At 43.5% G+C, this 22609-nt stretch overlaps 1 protein-coding gene and 1 long non-coding RNA gene across 6 annotated transcripts in view; one reads left to right on the top strand and one right to left on the bottom strand.

Moving 5' to 3' along the window:
- Positions 1–1968: 1968 nt before the first annotated feature.
- Positions 1969–6393, bottom strand: LOC132003820 (uncharacterized). The gene is made up of 3 exons (XR_009400327.1): positions 5930–6393; positions 5230–5314; positions 1969–2438 (listed from the first exon to the last, which is right to left on the bottom strand). It is a non-coding gene; the product is annotated as an uncharacterized LOC132003820 (long non-coding RNA).
- A 169-nt stretch (positions 6394–6562) lies between these two features.
- Positions 6563–22609, top strand: part of TLK2 (tousled like kinase 2) — a 112844-nt gene continuing 96797 nt past the window's right edge. For 3 of the 5 annotated variants that reach the window (XM_059379616.1, XM_059379614.1, XM_059379613.1), the window contains exons 1-2: positions 7162–7312; positions 8814–8896. In XM_059379616.1, the coding sequence (XP_059235599.1) occupies positions 7177–7312; positions 8814–8896 (219 nt within the window). In that variant the 5' untranslated portion in view covers positions 7162–7176. Of the gene's footprint in view, positions 6987–7161; positions 7313–8810; positions 8897–22609 lie in introns of those variants that run through there. The other 2 variants (XM_059379617.1, XM_059379615.1) reach the window with 2 other exon arrangements.

The raw sequence follows: 22609 nt of genomic DNA, 5'->3' as shown, positions 1-22609 counted from the left end.
GGTTTCTGATTTAGATCATGAAAAAATGGAATTGACATTTGCTAAAATGAGTCCACGCAGGGGAGGAGCACGCTTGGGCTTGGGGTATGTGAAGTTTTGAGATGCTTGCAGGTTAGAAGCTCCTGCCACAAATCCAGTGGCTTTATGTACTTTATCTCCACTGCACAGGTAGGAAAATGGAGGCACTGGAACTTGCGTGTCCTTAGGTTTTAGAACATGTTAGAAGGGCTAGGATTTGAACCTGGATGTTTCTCCAAGGGTCAGTTGCTCTGAGAAGTGTTGGTCCCTGAAGGAAAAGCTGAGAGAGGAGACTTGCCTCAAATTGGAAAAATCAAGAATAATTTGGATGGCTCAGTCAGTTAAGCAGCTGTCTTCAGCTCCTATCATGATCCCATGGTCCTAGGATCGAGTCCCACATTAGGCTCCCTGCTCAGTGGAGAGTCTGCTGCTTCTGCCTCCTCTTCTCCCTCGTCCTTATGTTCTTTCTCTCCCTCTCTCAAATAAAATCATTTTTTTTTTCCTTTAAGAATAAGTTGGATAAGGAGGGCGCCTGGGTGGCTCAGTGGGTTAAGCCGCTGCCTTCGGCTCAGGTCATGATCTTGGGGTCCCTGGATTGAGCCCCGCATCGGGCTCTCTGCTCAGCAGGGAGCCTGCTTCCCTCTCTCTCTCTGTCAAATAAATAAATAAAATCTTTAAAATAAAAAAAAAAGAATAAGTTGGTTAAGGTGAACTCAGAAGGGTCTTTCTGGAGCCAGAATGGTAAGTTTACGGCAAATACAAGGGAGCCTCACATCCCAGGAATGTTGGGGCTGCAATCCCTTTGGCCCTAGCAAGGTTGCCAGTAAGTCCATTTCCACGGCCATCAGGTCATCATTACATGATGCCAAAATAGGGATGAAACTTGGAAAATCTGTTTGATGTTATTATCCTGGGTTACACTCCCAAGTTTTCATATTTTCTAAGATTGGCTTATGTAGAAATCATTCACAAAAATTAACATAAACGGACAAGACTCAAGGCCATGATATTCAGTATGGTCTGCAGACTAGTAGCAAGAGCATCACCTGGGAGCTGCTGGATGTGCAGAGTCTCAGGCTCCATCCCAGACTTTCAAAGCCAGAACCTGCATTTAGCAAGATGCCCAGGGGTTATATATGTTCCTTACAATTTGAGAAGTCCTTGGCCCAGAGCCGAGGTGGATTGACTTTCTGTAAAGGACCAGATAGAAAGATTTCAGGTTTTACTGGCCTGTCACAATTATTGTTTTATATCTGTGGTGCAAAAGCAGCCACAGACATGTAAAGGATGAGTGTGGCTGTGTTCTAATGGAACTTTATTTATGGATGTCAAAATTAGAATTTTATGTAATTTTCATGTGCCATCCTATTCCTCCTCCTATTTTCTTTCAACAGTTTAAAATTGTAAAGCTCATTCTTAGCTCAGAGGCTGTACAGAAAAGGGCTCATCTTCTGACTTGCCTTTAGGGGCTGGCCATTCCCAAGCCTCCTGCACCGCGCCGGGTGATCCTTTTTTCCTCTCTATGGGCCTGGGGCTCGGGCTCCCTTTCCCTCATGACCTGTGTCCCTGTGTCAGAAGGTTGATGACTTAAACCTAATATAAAAAGCCAACATTAGGCCACCTGGCTGGCTCAGTCAGGGGAGCACCTAACTCTTGATCTTGGGGTTGAGTTCCGGCCCCACATAGGGTACAGAGGTTACTAAAAAATTATAAACTTTGAAGACCTATTTTTTTTTAAAACCCAACAGAACTGAGACTTTAAAAATATACGTTTGCCACTTTCCACAAATACCATGTTTGCTGTTCTTTCCAACTTGAAGTTTTCTTCCTGAGCACCACCGATAGGGGGGTTTTAGTAGCTAAGGGAAGAAGGGTCTTGTTACATTGAAGTCCACTTACTCTCTTTTGTTCTATGTTGCATTTCAGCTGCTGAGAAGAAGGAACACACAATGCAGGGAAAAGACATTTATTAAAAAAATAACTTTCAGGGAGGGAGTTGGAAGAGGACATTAGAAATGGGAGGTATTCTCCAGGAGAAGAAGATTGCTCCCCGCTGCCCGTCAGCACGCTGTGGGGAAGAATGCATGACTTGATAAATAAAGCAATTGGTGTCAAGGGCACTTGCTCAAGAGAAGTTTGTGAAGCAAGTTGGGCGGGAGGAGGCCACAACAAACACAGAGACAGGAGAATGACTGGCAGATTTTGACAAAGGCTGGGATCTGGATTTTAAAAACTTGTCGTGCAGGATCACGGATACCAACCACTTTCTCCTTTTGTTAGGAATGGGGAGAAGAGAGAAAACGTCGACTCAACGCCTACTGTAGGTCAGGCATGGCGACAAGCCATTTCCCATCACTGTTTTCGGTTTTCATTAAAGCAACTCATGGAATTAGGTGTGCTGGCGTTTTCAGACGGGGCACCTGAGAGGTGGAGTCAGGATTGGAAACTTAAGTCTGTCCAGTCACAAATACTTTAGGATTCTACACTGTCCCATCTAGTGCAATTTATAGTGGAAATATTGCCTTCAAGCAATTTCTTATTTATTCATATGATGAGAAACCCACAATTCTTGGGTGTGGGGAAGAACAGCATAGAGACTGGGCAGGTGACCTGTTTTTCTCTACTCCCCACACCCGTCACCCCCCCCCCCCAAACAAATGTAATGCTTTCATTAAGAAGATATCAAGTCATTTTCCTTTTATTTTGTCCCTTTTCTGTTATGAGACAAAACATCTAAACAGCTCAGTACACTGGCAGCTGGGCTCCCAAAGTTAAACTGTGTGTCCTTAGACCAGTCTAATAACAAATGTACAGAAATCCTTTGCAGAAATGTGGAGTTTGGGGACCATTCGGGATCTCATTTAATCTGCCAACAGTCCTGGGAGATTTTAACACCATTTTGTGGATAAAGAAACTTGAGGCACAGAGAACTTAAATACCTTGCTTAAGGCTACACAGCTGATAAGGGGCAGAATGGATTAAAATCAAGGATGCTGCCTAGTTAGTTTGTCATCTTAAGCCACCACATTGCAGGCTCCTTTTAGAAAAGGTGCAGTCAGGGGCACCTGGGTGGCTCAGTGGGTTAAAGCCTCTGCCTTTGGCTCAGGTCATGATCCCAGGGTCCTGGGATCAAGCCCTGCATCGAGTACCGCATCGGGCTCTCTGCTCAGCGGGGAGCCTCCTTCTCCCTCTCCCTCTGCCTGCCCCTCTGCCTACTTGTGATCTGTCAAATAAATAAATAAAATCTTAAAAAAAGAAAAAGAAAAGGTGCAATCACACTAAGACTGTCAACCTGCTCAGTATCACATGCCAGGATCTTTTTGCTTGCAGATGGTGGATATTATGAAACATTCAAGGAGATGCTGAACAATCATTAGTGTGGTACAGGTCAAAAAGCAAAAGGAGGTTAAACCAGTTTCCCCCAGTGTCTCAGAACACCTTTTCCATGACTACACTCAACCAACCAACCAACCAGCCAACCAATCAAAACCAGAGTGGTGGTTCCAAAATTAAATGGAAAAGTACTGAAAACCTCCATCACCCCTCCCCAACCCAACTGCCATATGCCTATTACATGTTTTGGGCAAGTAGTACTGAGTAACAGATTCCACTTCACTTTAACCAAGAGTTTCCCAAGGACCAATGTGTGGCTACTCCCTTGAAAGCATATTAACCTATCAAAGCTTCCAGAGCACACCTTGGGGAACACCAGGACTAGACTAAGGCATGTCCAGCGAGCTCTCCATGGTCTTCCCTGTGACTATGAAAATGAACTTGGAGGAGCTGTCATACGTTCCCCTGGAGACAAGAAGGAGCAGATCATCAACATGCACAACTTCTAGTTGGATCTGTGTTTGAGCCTTCCACAGCTAATGGGAATTGGGGCCTTGCATGGGGCATGTCACCATTTGCCAGTCTATGACAAACTGTGTCTGACGTAGTTGCCATATGAGCAAACACATTTTAAACAAACTGATTCATGAACCCAAGGTTCAATCACATTGTGAGAGGAACCATCTGACAAGAGAATTTATTTTGAAATTACCCATCTTTCTCTGGGAAAGGGTAAGGTTCTTTTCCCTTGCTCCCGACACTTGATATCTTCATTTCTACAATGCATATAAATAGAAGCACCCAATCTTTGTGGTAAGCAAATTCATTAAATTCCTACAAGCAATTCCTACTAGGACGAGTGTTAAATCTAGAGTGGGGCTGTGAATAGACCTATGACAATGTAAGTTCTTTGACACAGAGAAAAAGCACACTAGGAAAACTGAAACTAAAAATATAACTTTTCCCCGTATTCCACTGATTATTTGAGACAATTACCTCATAAAATGGAATCATAACCTTTTAGACCTGGAAAGGACTTTGTAAATCTAGTCCAAACCCTTCCTTCGTAGATGAGGTTGGCAAAGCTTGAGAAGGTTGGGTAATAGGTCAATGCAGCTTGTCTGTGGAGCGGCTGGACTGGAACTCAGCTCTGACTCTCTGTCCAGTGCTCCTTCTCTTAAAGTCTTTTCCCTCGGCATTCTGGTGTCTCTTTAAGGGGTTGCTTTCTTTTCTTTTTTTTTTTTCCAAAGATTTTATTTTATTTATTTGACAGAGATCACAAGTAGGCAGAGAGGCAGGCAGAGAGAGAGGAGGAAGCAGGCTCCCCGCTTGAGCAGAGAACCTGATTCGGGGCTGGAACCCAGGACCCTGAGACCATGACCTGAGCCCCAGGCAGAGGCTTAACCACTGAGCCACTCAGGTGCCCCAAGAAGTTGCTTTCTTGATCATTCACAGTAACCCAAGAGCTTGCCTCATTTGCTGGTCTTTTGTGTTGGAGGGGAAGGCAAGTCCTGTGTATTCTATCTGCTCCTCAGTTCTCTGGCTCTCCTGACAGCCCTCCACCTTGGCCTTTTTCCTTACTCTCTACCCCCAGTTGGCTCTTCCCCTCCCCCTTGAAACACTGTTATCTTTGGAAATATGTGTGTGCATTTTCCAACCTGGCTGGGATCTGGGGCAAGGTGACTCTTGGTTTAATGGATTTTTTTTTTTTTTCCCTACAGTGCCTGAATTGGTCCAAGGGTGTGGAAGGTCGAGTAATGAACAAAAAGTAAACTGCCATCCTCTGCCCTTTTGGCAAGTCTGTGTTCTGTTAATATAACATGAATTAAGAAAAAATAAGAGAAAAGGGCAGAAACTCCATTTGAAGTACTGGCCTACCTCCTGGAAAAGTTCAAGGCTGTTGTTCATTGTCTGAATTTTCCCCTTGTGAATTACTTGTATTCCTTAAATCATCTTCACACACCTGATCAAGGAAGAGATACAGCAAAATACAAAGTTGAGTATTTGCATTGAAGTCAAGTGTTCTGGCTCCTAGGGGTCGGTGGAGAATGTGCTTTTTTTCCTTTTTTTTTCCATTTGGTGCTGGGTGATCAGAGTGGGAGCTTCTCCTATGCAGGAGGCCCTCCTTGCTGCAGGGGTTACCGCGCACAAGAGCTCACCCCTTCCTATTTCTCATTCCTCAGCAGACATTCTGTGAAGGGCAGGCCCGTATTTTCCATTCTAGTACTTACCCGCAGGTCCCGCTAAGTACCCAAGAGGGCCGTGGTTTTGGTGTTTTTTTTTTTTTTTTTTTTTTCTTGTCAGAGGTTGAAATAGAACCTCCCCTTTGGGTGCCCGGGTGTCCCTTTGGGGTAGCGCCCCCCCCTTCCAGAGGGCAGCATCCCGGCGGGGGTGGGGGCTCAGCCTTGATCCCAGGGCACCTTTTGTCCCTAGAGGCGCCCTCTGCCAGCCAGGTATGTGGAGGGAAAGTGGCTGTCCGCTTTCCAGGGCGGCTGGTGTGGGTTTGGGGAGCCGGACGGTCCCTTTGGAGAGTGGCGGGGCGTGCGAGAAGCCAACGCGGTGGGCACAGCGAACTCACTAACTGGGCGTCTCCGAGGAAGTTCGGGCGGGGTCCGCCGGCTCACGGGCTTTCTTCCTCTAAGATCAATCCCCGGGTAGAGCGAGCCCAGTTCTCACCCAAACTCGTGGAGACGCGGGACTAGACGGGAGCGGGGTTCGGCGAGGCGGATCTGGGAGCGCCCGGCCCAGGCGGCGAGGCCCCTCCAGCGCCGGTCCGCGGCCCAGGGCGCCGGCTCAACCGCCTCGGCCGGGCCGGTCCCGCGAGCGGGGGCCGGTAGCCCACGGAAGGCGGCGGGGGCTCCCGGACTCCGGCCCTGGTCGGGCTCCGAGCGGCCGGTCGCCGGCGCCGCCCGTGCGTCCGCCCTCAGCCGCCCGGCGAGGCGGCGGCCTCCTCCGCCGGCGCGGGGTCCCCTGGTTAACCCCTGCCCGCCAGCCTGGCCGCTGATTGGAGGAGGCGGGGCGCCGGGGCAGCGGGGACCCCCCCACCTTCCTCGTCCCCTCCCCCTCCCCCCCCACTGTCGGCTCCCCCCCCCCCCCCCGGGCCCCCCCCCCCGCCTCCCAGCCGTGCAAATCTCGCGAGGAAACACGCGGTTTCACTAGTGTGTTTACACCGATCACTACTAATCCGGACCGAACCGATCCGGATTAAGGGGCCGGAGGCGGGTCCCGGGCACCAGCGGTTCTGACCCCCCCGCCCTCCGCGCCGCACCCGAGTGGCCCCCAGCCGAGCGGGCCCCCACCTCCCGGCCCGGCCTGGGCCCTCCTGCGCCTCCCTTGGCCTTTGTCCGGCGCCAGGAGGCCGGTCCCGCGCCCCCCGCGGCCGCCCGGGCCCGGGCCCGCGTCAGGCGCCTGGCTCTGTACGCGAGCCCGGGGATCTGCGGCCTCCGCGGCCCCCCTCCCCCGCCCGCCCTCTCGTGGAGCCCGGCGCCGGCGGCGGCTGCCCGGGCGGGGGGTTGCGGCGCTCAGGAGAGGCCCCGGCTCCGCCCCGGGCCTGCCCAGGGGGAGAGCAGAGCGGTCCGCGGCCGGGTCGGGTCGGGGCCCCTCCCAGGAGGAGCGTGGAGCGGCGGCGGCGGCAGGTGAGAGGCTGAGCCCCGGGCGGGGGAGGGCGCCGGGCCTGGGGCATTAACCGTCCGGGGGACCGACCCCCTCAGCTGAGAAGGCTGCGGCCCGGGCCCACCCGGGGGCTGGCGCCGGGCCGCAGCTCCTCGGCGCTGAGGCGGGAGGGGCTCCCCGAGGGCTGCGGGTCGCCGAGGGGCCGGGCTGAAGATGGGGGAGGCCCAAGCGGCCCCGGCCTGGGAGTGGGGCCGGCGGCCGCCAGGGCGAAGGGGACGCCCCGGCAGCTGCAGGCCCCGGCAGCCTCCCGGGCGCCCCCGAGAGCCGGCCCGCCCTCCCTCCGTGACAGGTGGGCCTGGAGTTGGGGAAAGTTTGGAGCCGGCGGGAGGCGAGGGGCGCCGGGATCAGGCCCCATCGGTTCTGCTTCCCGGCTGTAGGGAGGGCTGCAGGGAGGATCCCAGTCCAAGGCCCCGCTGGAATGAGACCGAGTGGAGATTTCCTTAACATGAGTTGACATTAAATGGAATAACCGCTGGGGCGTCATTTTCCGGGCCAGGCCTGGGGATGGAGGTTTAGGAAATGTTCCGAGAGACCCTAGGGTTTGAGGGAAGCTGCAACCTCTGCCATTCCGGCCTTGATTAGGGCAGGGCCAGACGCGAGGAAGGCCACTTAGGGGGAAAAGACTCTCTCCCAATCCCCCTTTTCCTTTCTTTCTTTTTTTTTTTTTAAGATGCCTTTCTGCCTTTTTCGAGAATTTCTTTATTCCCTCGCTAACCTGCACTTGTTTGTGAGGGTGAAACTTTAATTTGTCACTCTTTCATTCCCCTTTGCCCCAGGCTCTCAATCCAGGAAGGGAAATGAAACTGGAGGACTGGTAGGGGTTGTTACAGTTAATGTGGAGTTGTTAGATTGCAGAGGGGAATGTTTAATTCAGGTTCCCAGTGAACTTTTAAATCATGCCAATCGTTCCGATCGCTGTTTAGTAATATGTTCAAAGGGGGTCTGTGTAATGGTGTATGCTCCTATTCCACTTTTAATACTAGAGAGGTTTCCAGTGGGTTCTGCAAGAGTTCATCTCTTGCAGTGGATGGACATATTTGCTGAAAGTAGCCTGTGCATTTATTGGTCGTGGAAGGAGTTTAAAAATGGTGTCCTTCTGCCCTTCCCTGCTTGGAAGGAGTGCTAAAAGCAGATGTCTGGGGAAACCTACTGCTCCAGGGAGTGGTCAGAAAAAGATTTTCTAAAGGGATGGTTATGGAGCTCTACTAATTTCCTGAGTGAATGCTGGTTGATGGTTTGACCATGGGTTCTCTATTAAATTTAAAATAATTAATTCCTTTTTTCATGAGCTCCTGTGAGCTCTTCAGAGAAAGGACCTATATAATATAATAGGGTTATTTGAAGTTATTTGTAGCTTCTGATTCATGCTACATTATTTTAAAATTATTATAGCGATTCATATTTTTAGTTTAAGAACTAGTTCCTTTGGGTTTGGGAAAAAAATATCCAGAAGTACTTAGTTAAATTCAAAGCTTGGTAGGAGGAATTTTTTTTGTTGTTACTTTGCAAGTTAGTCCTTGCTCAACTTTTATGGAGAGTATATGAAGGGTTTGAGGTTTTTTTCTGTTAAAATCAGATCAGAACTAGACAAGGATAAGTAGCCCTTGGAAGAGGACTTCTGAGCCATTTTGAACTTTAAATGTATTGTTCTTTGTATTGCTGTATTTACTTGAGGCTTACCTGTGTGTGAACATTCAGTGAAATAATTACTGCATTTTATTGTATTTAAAAATTGGTATCTCATGTTTTAGTGTTTATGGTCTTACAACTTACTTTGTCTTTTTCAGTAGAAATGATGGAAGAATTGCATAGCCTGGACCCTCGAAGGCAGGAATTATTAGAGGCCAGGTTTACAGGAGTTGGTGTTAGTAAGGTGAGTAAAATCTGATCATGAACACTGTTCATAGTCTAATTGAAACACATTTAGATATCAGTTAGAGATGAGTTTGGGTGGGCCATATGGATAGATTTGCAGGGGAGATCAGCTCATGGTTCCAGTGAACTTTTCTTAGATCCTACCAGTCATTCCACTAACCTAACAGTGTTGAAGGGATTTTAAGTGAGGGTATATGCTTCTCTTTCCCCTCTATTATGGGAGAGGTTTCCCATGGGTCTTGATATACAACTGATGGGGTTGTATATCTGGATTTTGTGCCATATTTTGCCAAAACTCAGTCATTCAAAAAAAAAAAAAAAAGCTGTTAATGGAAAGAAACTGGCATAGATTCATTACAGGTTTTTGTTTTTGTTTTTGTTTTTGGATAGTTATATGCTAGAGTTTTGAAAAATCTGCTTCTGTTAAGTTTGTCAGTTCTCCCAATCTGCAGTTCAACAGACTCTTGGCTGCACCCGCTAGACTGCCTTCTCCTTCCTCCTATTTTTCCTTCTACTTGCTCATTTTTGTACTGGGAGCATAAAGTAAGATCAAGGCCCCATTAATGGGTGGTTAAATTAAGCAGCGTAATGGCTTCCTATGCGTCCTCATGTAGTTCACCCCTCTGCTTTCATAAGATGGTTTTAGTGCAATATATTTATGATTTTAATACAACATGTAACATATATTTGTTATGTTTTATTTAAAAGCTTCACCAGTCCGAGATTGTTGCATTATTTGGCCTTGAGACTTGGGAATTTTTGATCTTTGCCTTAATGCGATACATTTCTGTCTGTGCTTTGCAGCAAATCTTACTTCTTATGGGTGACCTAAATGTTAGTCTCAGGCTTTGGTGAGCAGCTTCTTAAAGGAGAAGGTGTTGGCAAGGTTTAGTTGGAAAAACTGGCTGCTTTGAGGGTCTCAGTTTTAGTGAGCTGGAATAGCTTGGTAATTTTTTTATTCATTCAATAGCTATTGAGTGCCTGCTGTATACTAGGCATTGTGCAGGGTTTCAGGAACGATAGATAGCTCAGTGCCTCCAAGCCTCTGATGTGGTGAAAGTGAGAGGGAAATGATACTTTGGTGAGATTTGTATTAGAGCTGTGATAAGGTGCTGTGGGAACACAGGATTTGTTACACATTTGTAGTTATTATTATTTTTAAAGATTTTATTCATCCATTTGATAGAGAGCGAGATCACAAGTAGGCAGAGAGGCAGGCAGAGAGAGGGGAAGCAGGTTCCCCGCTGAGCAGAGAGCCCGATGTGGGGCTTGATCCCAGCAACTTGAGATCATGACCCGAACCAAAGGCAGAAGCGTAACCCACTGAGCCACCCAGGCACCCCACATTTCGTAGTTCTTGGTTTCTTTGGCCACTTTTATTAAATAATTGACTTGTGGTACTTTGGAGTGGCTGTAGTGACTGTTGTTGTGTATTAAAGATACATGTATAAACGTGAGTTCTCTGATCTAGGAGAAGTAGCTTTAGCTGGAAGTGAGCAGTATATTTGAGTATAAAATTGATCTCTGATTCAGTTGATTATCTAATAATGACTTTTGATGTGTCTTTTAATTTGGGAATTCAGCAGAAAGTTCATATCCAAATCTGTCTGTTCAAGTGATCACCTATGGAATAAAAGTAAGTTTGTATTCAAATTGTATGTTGTTTAAATTCATTGGGTTTTGTCATTAGTATGCCTTTCTTTTCTTCAGTTTTTAAGGTCATGATAGCTATATGTAGGTATACTTTTTGATGGAGTAGGGCATAAGTGATGGGGATAATGGACATTGTGAATCTTGCTGCCCAGGCCCACGTTAAAATCATGTAATTAAGGTGTCAGGAAACTTAATCTGCCTGTTTAAAGGAAGTTTTTCCTCTTATAAAAGAAATTTATTTATATCCCACATGTTTTAATGCCCCTGATTGCATGTTATATCGATATTTTTAGTCATAGTAAGTATATTGATGACAGTAAATGTACAAGGACCAAGATTGATTTTTTTTTTTTTCCATAGCAAAGAATCTCCAGGGGGTGGGGGGAGCAAGTAAATTTTTCTGTAGCTTGAAGTTAAGAAGAAGAAAAAGAAATCTCCATTTTGTGAGACTTCCTTTGCCTATAAGACATGGTATCAGACCACTGATTTGAAATAGGACTGGGGAGGAGGAGGCCATGCTACTGGGAGAAAAGGTGCTTTGAGAGAAAACTCCTCCTAGTTTTGAATTCCTCATTATGGGTCATAATTTCCCAACGAGGATGTCATTGAATTAATAGTTTTCAGTTTCGCAAAGATCAAGAGAGCTTTTAGCCCTTGCTCTAAATGGGAGAACCGAGTGACTGTCCTGTGATAGTGCCATCTAGTGGGACTGCTGTAGCCCTCAGGGGCTGTCTCTTGAGTTTCTCCTAACTATTCAAACCATTTTCAGGACTTTTTGATGTCCATAGAAGGAAGAAAGTTAGTGCCACTGTGGATTCTTTCCTAATGGACAAGAGTGTTTTAAGTAGCTGTGGTGTTTGAACTTCTGGTTGCTAATAGATCTTCCATCATGTCGCTTCAAGTTTTTTTACACCTGCAAACTAGATCTGCATCACAAAACTCAGGTGAAAACAAAATGGTAAAGCCACCACATTTATCATTTATGTTGCAGTCGCTCTACACTGATGTCTAGGATTTTAATCCACAAATTAAAATTTTTTTTTGCATATTGCATTTATATGCATTCAGTTTCTGTTAGCGTTTTTAATTCATAATCGGTAAACCAAAAGATTTGTTTTGTGCCTTGGGGTGCACTGCATGGATTTTTTTTTTTAAGAGATTGGTGTTTTCTGTCATTAGTGGGAGGAAATTAGCCTAATTAATATCTCCTGAGAAAATACAGCTGGCTTTCCTTCTCTATCTAGTGCCACTTTTTAGGAGGACATGTAACCATCTTCTTAGCATTTTTGAGGTGATGAGGTTAAATTGGGCTGTGAACCTACTTTTTCATTTCTTATTGACCTGGTATATGAGCTAGCCTACTTCTTTCTTTAAGATCTCCTCCCTTAAGTACTGGATAATCCACGTGTAGTTATGTGAAACTGTCTGCCTTGTATTCATGTGTTTTCAGTGAGGACCTATTGCAGTTTCTCTTCCCTACTCTGCTGTTTCTCTCGCTTTTTTAACATTTTATTTTATTTTTTTAAAAGATTTTATTTATTTATTTGACAGAGAGAGATTGCAAATAGGCGGAGAGACAGGCAGAGAGAGGAGGAAGCAAGCTCCCCGCTGAGCAGAGAGCCCGACGCGGGCCTCAATCCCAGGACCCTGAGACCATGACCCGAGCTGAAGGCAGAGAGGCTCAACCCACTGAGCCACCCAGGCGCCCTAACATTTTATTTTTTAAAGTAATCTCTCTAATCAACATGGGGCTCGAAGTCACAACCCCAGGATCAAGAGTCGCATGCTCCACTGACTGAGCCAGCCAGGAGCCCCATTTTGACAAAGTACAGGTCATCTCTGTGACTCCAGGGGCTGTGTAAAGTAGGTAGAATTCCACCATTCATGGACTTTGTAGCTAGTTTAGTTTAGTGGATTTTGTTGTTGTTGTTTTTAAGATTTATTTGTTTGTTTAAAGAGCGTGTGAGAGTTGGGAATGGGTTGAGGGAGAGAATCTTCAAGCAGACTCCATGCTGTGCGTAGAAACTGATGCGGGTCTGGTTCTCAAGACCCTGAGATCATGACCTGAGCTGAAATCAAGAGTTGGACACTTACTGACAGCCATCCAGGCCCCTGTAGTTTGTTTGTTTAAGTTTGTTTATTTAAATCTCTACCCAATGTGGAGCTCAAACTCATGACCTTGAGATCAAGAGTCACATCTCTTCTATTGAGCCAGCCAGGCACCCCTGTAGCTAGTTCAGTTTTAATGCTAATATAGTAACAAATACTTAAGTAGTACTTACTGTGTGCCAGGTATTGTTCCAAGTACAGTAAGAGCAATAAGAAGTGAATTTAAATCTTTTGTAACAGGGATGCTAGTCTTAATAAATTGTGTTGTCTTTTTGTAAGACATACCGATGCCCACTGGTTGAATTACAGACTTAGAAAGGGTTGCATTATGACAACTTGCACTTGCATTATAATTATATAATTTAATGTAAAATTTCCTAACCCTAAGAAATGTAACTGTAAAATATGAGAATTCTTAATTCTCTGAAAACTAAGTTAACTGCCTTGGAAAGACTGTAAGAGGTGAGCCAACAAGGAGATACCTTTAAATGTTTACATATATTTTTTTAATTTTGTAAGCTGGGAGAATTCTTCATTTAGATCCTTGACAAGCATCTTTTAAGTCTTGCTTCACTTTTAAAGAAATTGAAACTAGAAATTTGGACAATGCATTTTGGGTGTGGTTTGTGTGGGACTGGAGCTGTAGTCAGTGGATCTATAACTCAGAAGGCCTGCATCCAAAGACTGGCAACAGAATATACATTTATAGGTTTGAAGTTCAAAGAAAATGTTTAAGGTGTATTTTTTTAGATTCCCCATTGCAGTCTGCTGTTTCGATTGTTATTAGTTTCATTTGTATTGAATAAAAAAGATTAGGTAGTATGTGATGGTATTTAAAAGAACAAAATGAGAAGCCATGAACGTGGGACAGTCTCTTTTGGCACAATAAAAATCTTCACTTTATAGAGCCTGAAGTAAGACCAAATACTTCTAGTATCACATAGTAGATTTTTGATGTCTTAAAGAAAAATGATCTATTTTTCTACCTTCTGCAAATTTGTGTTAAATGACCACTTTTTTTTTTTTTTTAAGATTTTATTTATTTATTTGTCAGAGAGAGATCACAAGCAGGCAGAGAGGCAGGCAGAGAGAGAGGAGGAAGCAGGCTCCCTGCTGAGCAGAGAGCCCGATGCCAGGCTCGATCCCAGGACCCTGGGATCATGACCTGAGCCGAAGGCAGCGGCTTAACCCACTGAGCCACCCAGGCTCCCCCACTTTTTTTTTTTAAATAAAGATTTTCCCTATTTATTTTCAGAGAGAGTGTGCACACGTGAGCAGCGGGAGGGGCTGAGGCAGAGGGAGAGAATCTCAAGCAGACCCCACGCTGAGCACAGAGCCCCAAATGGGGCTTAATCTCATGACCCCGAGATCGTGACCTGAGCTGAAATCATGCATCATATGTTTAACCAACTGGCCACCCAGGCACCTCATGATCACTTTATTTAAAAATTTTATTTTTATTTTTTCTGATACGTGATCATTTTAAACGATCAGATTTGACTTCTGAAAAGATGTTTAACCAACTTACACTTTTTCTCCTGTCCTTTAGTTAATTGGATCAATTATAAGGTATTATTTATAGGGGCTTCTGGGTGGCTCAGTTAAGTCCCTGATTCTTAATTTCAGCTGAGGTCATGATCTCAGGGTCATGAGATTGAACCCCACATTACGCTCTGCACTAGGTGTGGAGCCTGCTTAAGATTCTCCCTCTCAGGCACCTGGGTGGCTCAGTCAGCTAATAAGCATCTGCCTTCAGCTCAGGTCATGATCCCAGGGTCCTCTGCTAAGAGGGGAGTCTGCTTCTCTCTCTCCATCTACCCTGCTCCAACCCCCCCCCATGTTTGTGGGCCCTCCTCTCTCTTTAAAAAAAAAAAAAGATTCTCCCTCTGCCCAACTCTTAAAAAAAACGGTGTTAGTTATGGATATCTAGTGTTAGCTATTTTACATACCAATCCAGTAATTTAAAAAAATACACGTTTTGGTGTTTTATATTTAATTCATAGTTAGACAGTGCTCAATAAGCATAAATTCTAAGAGATAGTCTGCACTTAACACCATTGAATTTTAAGGCACTGTTAAATTTATTATTATGTTTGGCTTTATGTTGTCTTCACCCTTTCATTAACTTAGTATTTGTTTAATTTTTCACATGTAGTCAAATATCAACTCATGTCTCTACTTTCTCTGAAATTTCTCAAGCAGTTGTCTGTCCTGACTGCTACTTTCTCAGTCCTTCCTCATTCACACTCCTATCCTATATATCTCTCTGTAAACTATTCCCAGTTAGATTTCTAAAAATAGGGGTTCCTGGGTGGCTTAGTAGGTTAAGTTTCTAACTCTTGGTTTTGGCTCAGGTCATGGTCTCAGGGGTGGTGGGATTGAGCCTCCCCTGGAGCTCTGCACTCAGCTGGGAGTGTGCTTGAGGATTCTCTCCCTTTACACCTCCCCCCACCCATTCATGCACTCTCTCTAAAATTAAAAAAAAAAATAAAAAAAAAATAGATTTTTAAAAGTACCAGCATTATTGTTTTACTCTCTTGGTTTAAAGGCTCCCGTTGCCCTGTTGGATAGAGCTAAAACTCCTACCCTAATTTTTCAACTTCATTGGTTGTCTTCTCTCCCTCTTCTGTGCTCTGTTCCCGTAAACCGTGACTGCTCTCCTAACCTGTAATGTTAGCAGACAGGCTCATACTTTCTCCTTTACCTTTCCTCTTTTATTTGCCTGATGAACTTTCAGCTTTTTCTTCAAAGCATAATCTAGATATGTCATCTTTATAGCTTTTCTAGATACCTGCACTATTCTAGTTGCATTATTTTATTGGTACTTGATAACCTCCTTTTATTGTAACATACTATTTGTTTCCCTTATTAGTCTCCTTGGGAACATGTATGATATCTTTATCTCTGTTGAAGTGCTTAACACGTTGTGTACATTGAATAAGTTTTTGTTGAATGGAAAAGAGTATTGAGAAGATGAAAGTAGAGTTAGTTGTCATCCATGTCGGCATGATCTGTTCTGGCTGCTCTAGCTTATCCTTTTACTCCAGTCTAAAAATTTTTGTCCTTCAGTTAGAAGGTTTGGTTCATTTACATTTAATGCAATGACATATTTAGGCTTAAATCTTACTGGTGTCTCTTTATAAGTCTTTCTGAAGCTTTTTTTGTTTTTGTTTTGTTTTTGTTTTTTGACAGAGAGATCACAAGTAGGCAGAGAGGCAGGCAGAGAGAAAGGGGGAAGCAGGCTCCCCACCAAGCAGAGAGCCCAATGTGGGGCTCGATCCCAGGATCCTAAGATCATAACCTGAGCCGAAGGCAGAGGCTTATTAACCCACTGAGCCACCCAGGCACCCCTTTTTAAACCTTAAGCCTTTTTTACCTTCTTTTGAAATGATTTTTTTTTTTCATTTTTTGATTAGCTTTCTACTGTGAGAGGTAAAGAAATAAGCCCTTAATACTTTTTCTTTCCCTGCTTTCAGATTTTTGTCAGTTATCCTATTATTTATTTTTAACATTCCATTTTTCCATCTTCTGCTTTGAAAGTTTTACTCTTTTACTGGTTACCACAGAAATTACAATATGTTATCTGTTGTCAAAGATTAATGTTAATCAGCACCTTTGACCTATTCTTTTTTTTTTTTTAAAAGATTTTATTTATTTATTTGACACAGAGAAAGATCACAAGTAGGCAGAGAGGCAGGCAGAGAGAAATGGAGGAAGCAGGCTCCCTGCTGCTTGGCTCGATCCCAGGACCCTGGGATCCCGAAGGCAGAGGCTTTAACCCACTGAGCCACTCAGTCCTATTCTTTGTCAGTACAAGGGGCTTGAAGATTTAACTCCATTATTTCTCTTCCAACTCACATGCTATTGCATATTTAATGACACACATATTTTTAGTTAATAAACTTTATTTTTTAGAACAGTTTTAGGTTCATAGAAAATTGAGCAGATAGTACCAAGTTCTCATATACTTCCTCCCTGCCTCTCTAGATTCTGCCCACTATTTTTTTTTTTTTTTTTAAAGTAATCCATACCCACCATGGGCTTGAACTCATAACCCGGAGATTGATTAAAAGTTAATGCTCTATGGCCTGAGCCAGACAGGCATCCCTACTTTTCCCCATTATTAAATCTTACGTTAGTGTGGTAGATTTGTTACAACTGATGAACCAATATTGTTATGTTACTATTAACCAAAGTCTATAGTTTAACATTAGGGTTTATACTTTGTGTTGCACAATTCTATGGGTTTTGATAAATTCAAGAAATGTCATGTACCCACTCTTTGTATGTATATTTTTAAGATTCACATTATTATTGACTCTGTTTATGTACTCTGTTATTTTAACCTAATTTACATAGGTAAATCTGTGTTTACCATTTTGTTCTTCATTCCTTTTTGTGTCTCTGACCTTTAATCTGGAACCCTTTTTCTTCTAAGATATTATAAATATATTCCTAACGTATGTCCTTTGAAATTCCTCTAGTGTGGTTCTACCAATGATGTCTGCCCGTTTCATCTGCTTTAAAATAGCTGGGTTTTTTGCTTTATTCTTTTCTTTAAGGTGGGGAGGGGCAGAGGGAGAGGGAGGAAGAGAGAGAGGGCACCATAAGCAAGCTCCACTCTGAGCGGGAAGTACAACCTGGGGCTCCACCTCACAACGCTGAGTTCATGACCTGAGTTGAAATCAAGAGTAGGGCACTTAACTGCCCGAGCCACCCAGGTGCCTCTTTGCTTTATTCTTTAATGGTATTTTTGTTAAGTTGAAAATTTTGGGTTGGCTGTTAACTTTCTTTCAGTACATTGTTCACTGTTGTCTGCTGGCTTCCAGTATATCCTTTTTATTTTTAGTTCCATTGCCGTTCTGTTGAAGGTAATCTGTCTTTGCCCATTTTTGAGATTCTCTGTTTGTCTTTGAATTTTCTGTATTATAAAGTGGGAATGGGTGATATGTCTATGTTGGATTACTTTTTTGCCTTTATTACTTTTCTGTGCTTTATTTACATTTGAATATTATGGGGGGAACCTGAGCATTCACTTAAAAAAATAGATTTTAGGGCGCCTGGGTGGCTCAGTGGGTTGAACCTCTGCCTTTGGCTCAGGTCATGATCTCAGGGTCCTGGGATCGATCGAGCCAAGCATCGGGTTCTGTGCTCAGCAGGGAGCCTGCTTCCCCCCCCCCCCTGCCTGCTTCTCTGCCTACTTGTGATCTCTCTCTGTCAAATAAATAAATAAAATCTTTAAAAAAATAGATTTTAGTTTTTAGAGAGATTTTAGGCTCAGGACAAAATTGGGGGGAATGTGCCTAGATTTCCAATAAACTCTTTGACCCACATATGCATCACCTCCCACAGTGTCAACATCTCCCATGAGAGTGGTACATTTGTCAGAATTGATGAATCTGTTGACACATCATAATCACTCAGAGTCCGTAGTTTACATTAGGATTCAGTCTTGGTGTGGTACATTCTATGGGTTTCGTCAAATAAGGATCTTACTCTATTAGAGTATCATATACAGTAGTTCTGTTGCCTTAGGAATCCTCTGCGCTCCAGCTGTTTTTTTTTTTTTTTTAAAGATTTTATTTATTTATCAGAGGGGGGTGGGGAGAGCGAGCACAGGCAGACGGAATGGCAGGCAGAGGCAGAGGGAGAAGCAGGCTCCCCGCCGAGCAAGGAGCCCGATGTGGGACTCGATCCCAGGACGCTGGGATCATGACCTGAGCCGAAGGCAGCTGCTCAACCAACTGAGCCACCCAGGCGTCCTTGTGCTCCAGCTGTTTATCCCTCCTTCCCCTAAGTCTTGCCAACTACTGATCTTTTTACTGTCACCACAGTTTTATGGTTTATGGAATGTCATATAGTCAGAATCACACAGTATGTAGCCTTGCAGACTGGCCTCTTTCACTTTGTAATATTTAAGTGTTCTCCATGGCTTTTCATAACTTGGTAGCCCATTTCTTTTTAGCACTGAATAATATTCCATTGTCCAGATGTACCACAGTTTATTATCCAGCCAGCTATTGAGGGATATCTTGGTTGTGTTTAAGTTTTAGCAGTTATGAAGAAAACCTCTGTAAACATCCATGTGTAGATTTTTGTGAATGGTTGAAGTTTACTTATTCTGTTGGGATTCTTAAATCTGTGGGTTGCTGGTTTTATTCGGTTCTAGAATATTCTTAGCCATTGTCACCAGCCATTGCTTCTGCCTTATTCTGTCTTCTCCCTCTTGCACTCTGTTTAAACATACTAGACCTTCTTACTGTATTTTCTCTGCCTCCTACTCTGTTTTCTGGATTGCTGGTCTTTATTTCCCAAAGCTAATGCTGGGTAGTTTCTTCTGGCCTACCTTCCCCTTCTTTATTTTTTTTTAATTTGTCTAATCTGCGTAAACCTATCCATTGAGTTTCCATGAAGGCTGGTTTGTTTCTGGGTCACTCTTGTCCTGTAAAGGTAGCTGGACTCCCTTCTTTTAAAATATGGGGTGGATTTCCTAGATTCCGTTCACTGGGAAGGACCTGGGCTTTGACTTCATTCTCTTCCCATCCCTCTAGGCCTCCTACTAAAGTACAGCTCAGTTTTGCAGTTTTACTTTGGAATTAAATCAGCTAATGCCCTCAAATAGAAATAATTTTTTTTTTTTTTTTTTTGAGTGCTGAGCTTACCTTTCTGAGTTTTGTCCTCTCATGGATTTTGGTACAGTAATTCCTCATTTCACTTTTTTATATGGTCAGTAAAACAAACCTGTTTAATGCTTATAAAGTGTGCATTGAAAATGTATGTGCATATAAAGTGCCATAGCGGGTAAGAATCCATACCTAGATTTCTCCCTTGTGAGTTTACACCTCTCATCTGCTTCCTTACTTCCTGTATGTGGTGTTGTCATTGTCATCCCTCCTGGCTATTAGTCACTTGTGCTATTTCTTATTCTCTGTTTACTTTTAGTTAAAAATAAAGACTGAATTGAAATATTCCCTAAAGCTCTTTTTAAGGAGGTAAGGAAAAGGGGAATTTATATTATTAGTGATTTTGTATTTCAGCCCTGAGTCTAGGGATGATTTGGCTTGGTCAGTCTTGTTCTTGTCTACCTTGCCTGGTTCTCAAATTGCTAGGTCCTTCTTGGTGGTAGGTTTCACTTGGCCTTCACTACTACTAGATACGGTAAGGTTGGATAAGTGTAGAATCTGCTTCCTACTGCGTTAGCCATGTTAAATGCTTCTTGGGCTTTTCTCTTTGACTTTTTTTACAGTGCAATTGCCCAGTTTCCCTAACCTAGAAAGAAGCTTTACTTTTTCTAGTCCGAAATATTCCTTCCTTAGACTTTAGACGTACTAAAAATAAAAGCATTCCTGGGTGTTTGGTGACTTTGCTCTACCAGAGGGGTTCACCTTCCCATCTCTCTGTTCTCTTTGGTTCATTTAAGGGTAGTCTTTTGACTTAGTGTGGGGCCATAGAGTTTCTCTCATAGGGTTATTTGTCTTAGCGCCTGTCTGCTCCCCAGTCAGCTTTTTTGCCCTTAAGACTTTCATAAAAAATATTGTTTCATAATTTGGACTGTTCTCTTTTTTTAGTTTTTGGTTTGAGCATAGTTAATAGTGTTATATTAGTTTCAGGTGTATAATACTGCCATTCAACGATTCTCCACATTACTCAGTGCTCATCATGGTTAAGTGTACTTCTTTTTTTCTTTTTAAAGTAAACTCTACCCCCAACGTAGGGCTCAGACTCCTGACCCCAAAGTCAAGAGTCCAGTGCTGTACCAACTGAGCGAGCCAGGTGGCCCATGATAAGTGTATTCTTCATGGTCTGTTCTTGCTTTCTACCCAAGGAACACTCCTCTGCAGAGTAAAGCAGCCTAGAGGATCCGAGGTACCAGTGGGAGCTTTTCTCCCTTTGGTTTATGAGTTTTGCCTGTTTTCCAAGGTTCTTAGCCTTTTTGCTTTCCTAAATTTCTTGGTCATTAAAGTTTACTGTTTTTCTTATTGTGGTAAATGCACAGAGGATTTACCGTTCTCATTATTCTTGAACGTACAGTAAACCAAGTCTGTGCCCTTTGCTGTGCAGCGCCATTGCCATCTCTCTCAGGAACCTTTCATCTTGCAAAAATGAAACTGTACTTATTGAATATTAACTCTCCAGTTAGCCCTCCCTTCAGTCCCTGGCAACTACTGTTCTGTTTTCTGTTTCTATGAATTTGACTACGTTTTTTTTTCTTAAGATTTTATTTATTTATTTGCGATGGATATGGTAAGCATGAGGGGTGGCGGGCTGTGATGGGGGCAGGGGTAGATGGAGAGAGAGAAGCAGACTCCCCACTGAGCAGAGAGCCTGACACTGGCTGGATCCCAGGACCCTGAAATCATGACCTGAGCCAAGGCAGACACTTAACCCACTGAGCCACCCAGGCGCCCCTAAATTTAACTACTTCAGAAATCTCATCTAAACAGATTCATATAGTATTTGTGTTTTTGTGGTTGGCTTATTACACAATCACAAAAACATAATCAGCATCGTATCCTCAGGGCTCATCCACGTTGTAGCATATGTCAGAATTTCCTTTTTAAAGCTAAATAGTACTCCATTATATGTACCACATTTTATTTATCCATTTGTCTGTTTTTGGACACTTGGTTGCTTCTTCCTTTTGGCTGCTGTGAATACTTCTGCTGAGAACAAGGGTGCACAGATGTCTGAGTGCCTGCTTTCATTTCTTCTGGGTACATAGGCAGAAGTGGAATGGCCGGATCATATTAAACTTCATTATTTTGTCAGTAATGAGTTTGACCCCCTCAGTCCTTTTAATCAACAAAGAACAGCCAAAAATAGTGATTCTTTTTCTTTCAGTTCACATCCAGCAAAAGCCTTCAAAGTCTTAGCAATTTCATTAACATCTGTAGAAGAGCTAATAATAATACTCAAACTGCAGTTTGTGCAAATGGTACTATTAGATTTTATTTTGTCAGCGAGATAGCACAAGCAGAGGGAGTGGCAGGCAGAGGGAGAGGGAGAAGCAGGCTCTCCACTGAGCAGGGAGCCCGACGTGGGACTCGATCCCAGGACCCTGGGATCATGACCTGAGCCAAAGGCAAACACTTAACTGGCTGAGCCACCCAGGCATTGCTATTTTAACTATTTTAGAACAATAATAGCAAGCTGTCCAAATTTGGTGTCCTAGATTTTATTTTAACCAGTGTTGCTTTAAATATTAAGTCCTATGAAGACTGTTAATGTTGCCCCCGTAAAGATAACAAGATGTTGGTGTCTGTTCTAGTGGACACGACCCGTATGGCTGATAACTGCTTCTATGAAGAGTAAATATGTGACTTATCACCTAAACTGCTGCCAGAGTTGGTGTTAATTTAGTTCTGTTTTGCCTGACTTCAGAGGAATACTGCGGTTTAATTGTGGAATTAAAATGTAATTTGAAGGGCTGTTGATCTCGGGACATGGTGCCTCCAGTTCAGGATATCTTCTATTAATTAACTCTAATAGATTTAATGTTCAAATTTAGCAGAAGCTACTAGCATCAAACCAAAACTAACTTATCCAGTCTGCATTACATTACCAAGTGACCAGCTAGAACCAAGACACAAAATATTCCGTTAATATTATGGACTGTTTGACCTGCTTGTAGGCTAATCTGGATAAGATGAAGGAGAAGAGACATAATAGCTATATTAAAATTTTAATATTCAAATTTTTCAGCAATTGAGTTCAACCAATTTTTACTCAGTTTGTACTATGTCTAGGCGTTACTGAGGATTTAAAAAAAAAAAAAGTCAGCAAGATGCACTGTATACTCTGGAGGCACTTACAATCAGGCAGACATGAACCCAGATGTGTAGGATGGATATAGAGATGTGAAAGTACTGTGAGCCTAGAAGAAGGGAGTGTAATTTGCTTAGGAGTCAGATTGTGTTGGGAGAAGATGAGACTTTTTCTATGTTGCTCA

The sequence above is a fragment of the Mustela nigripes genome, chromosome 16, assembly GCF_022355385.1.
Source record: "Mustela nigripes isolate SB6536 chromosome 16, MUSNIG.SB6536, whole genome shotgun sequence".
Classification (NCBI taxonomy): domain Eukaryota; kingdom Metazoa; phylum Chordata; class Mammalia; order Carnivora; family Mustelidae; genus Mustela; species Mustela nigripes.
This window is presented reverse-complemented; position numbering and strand designations above follow the sequence as displayed.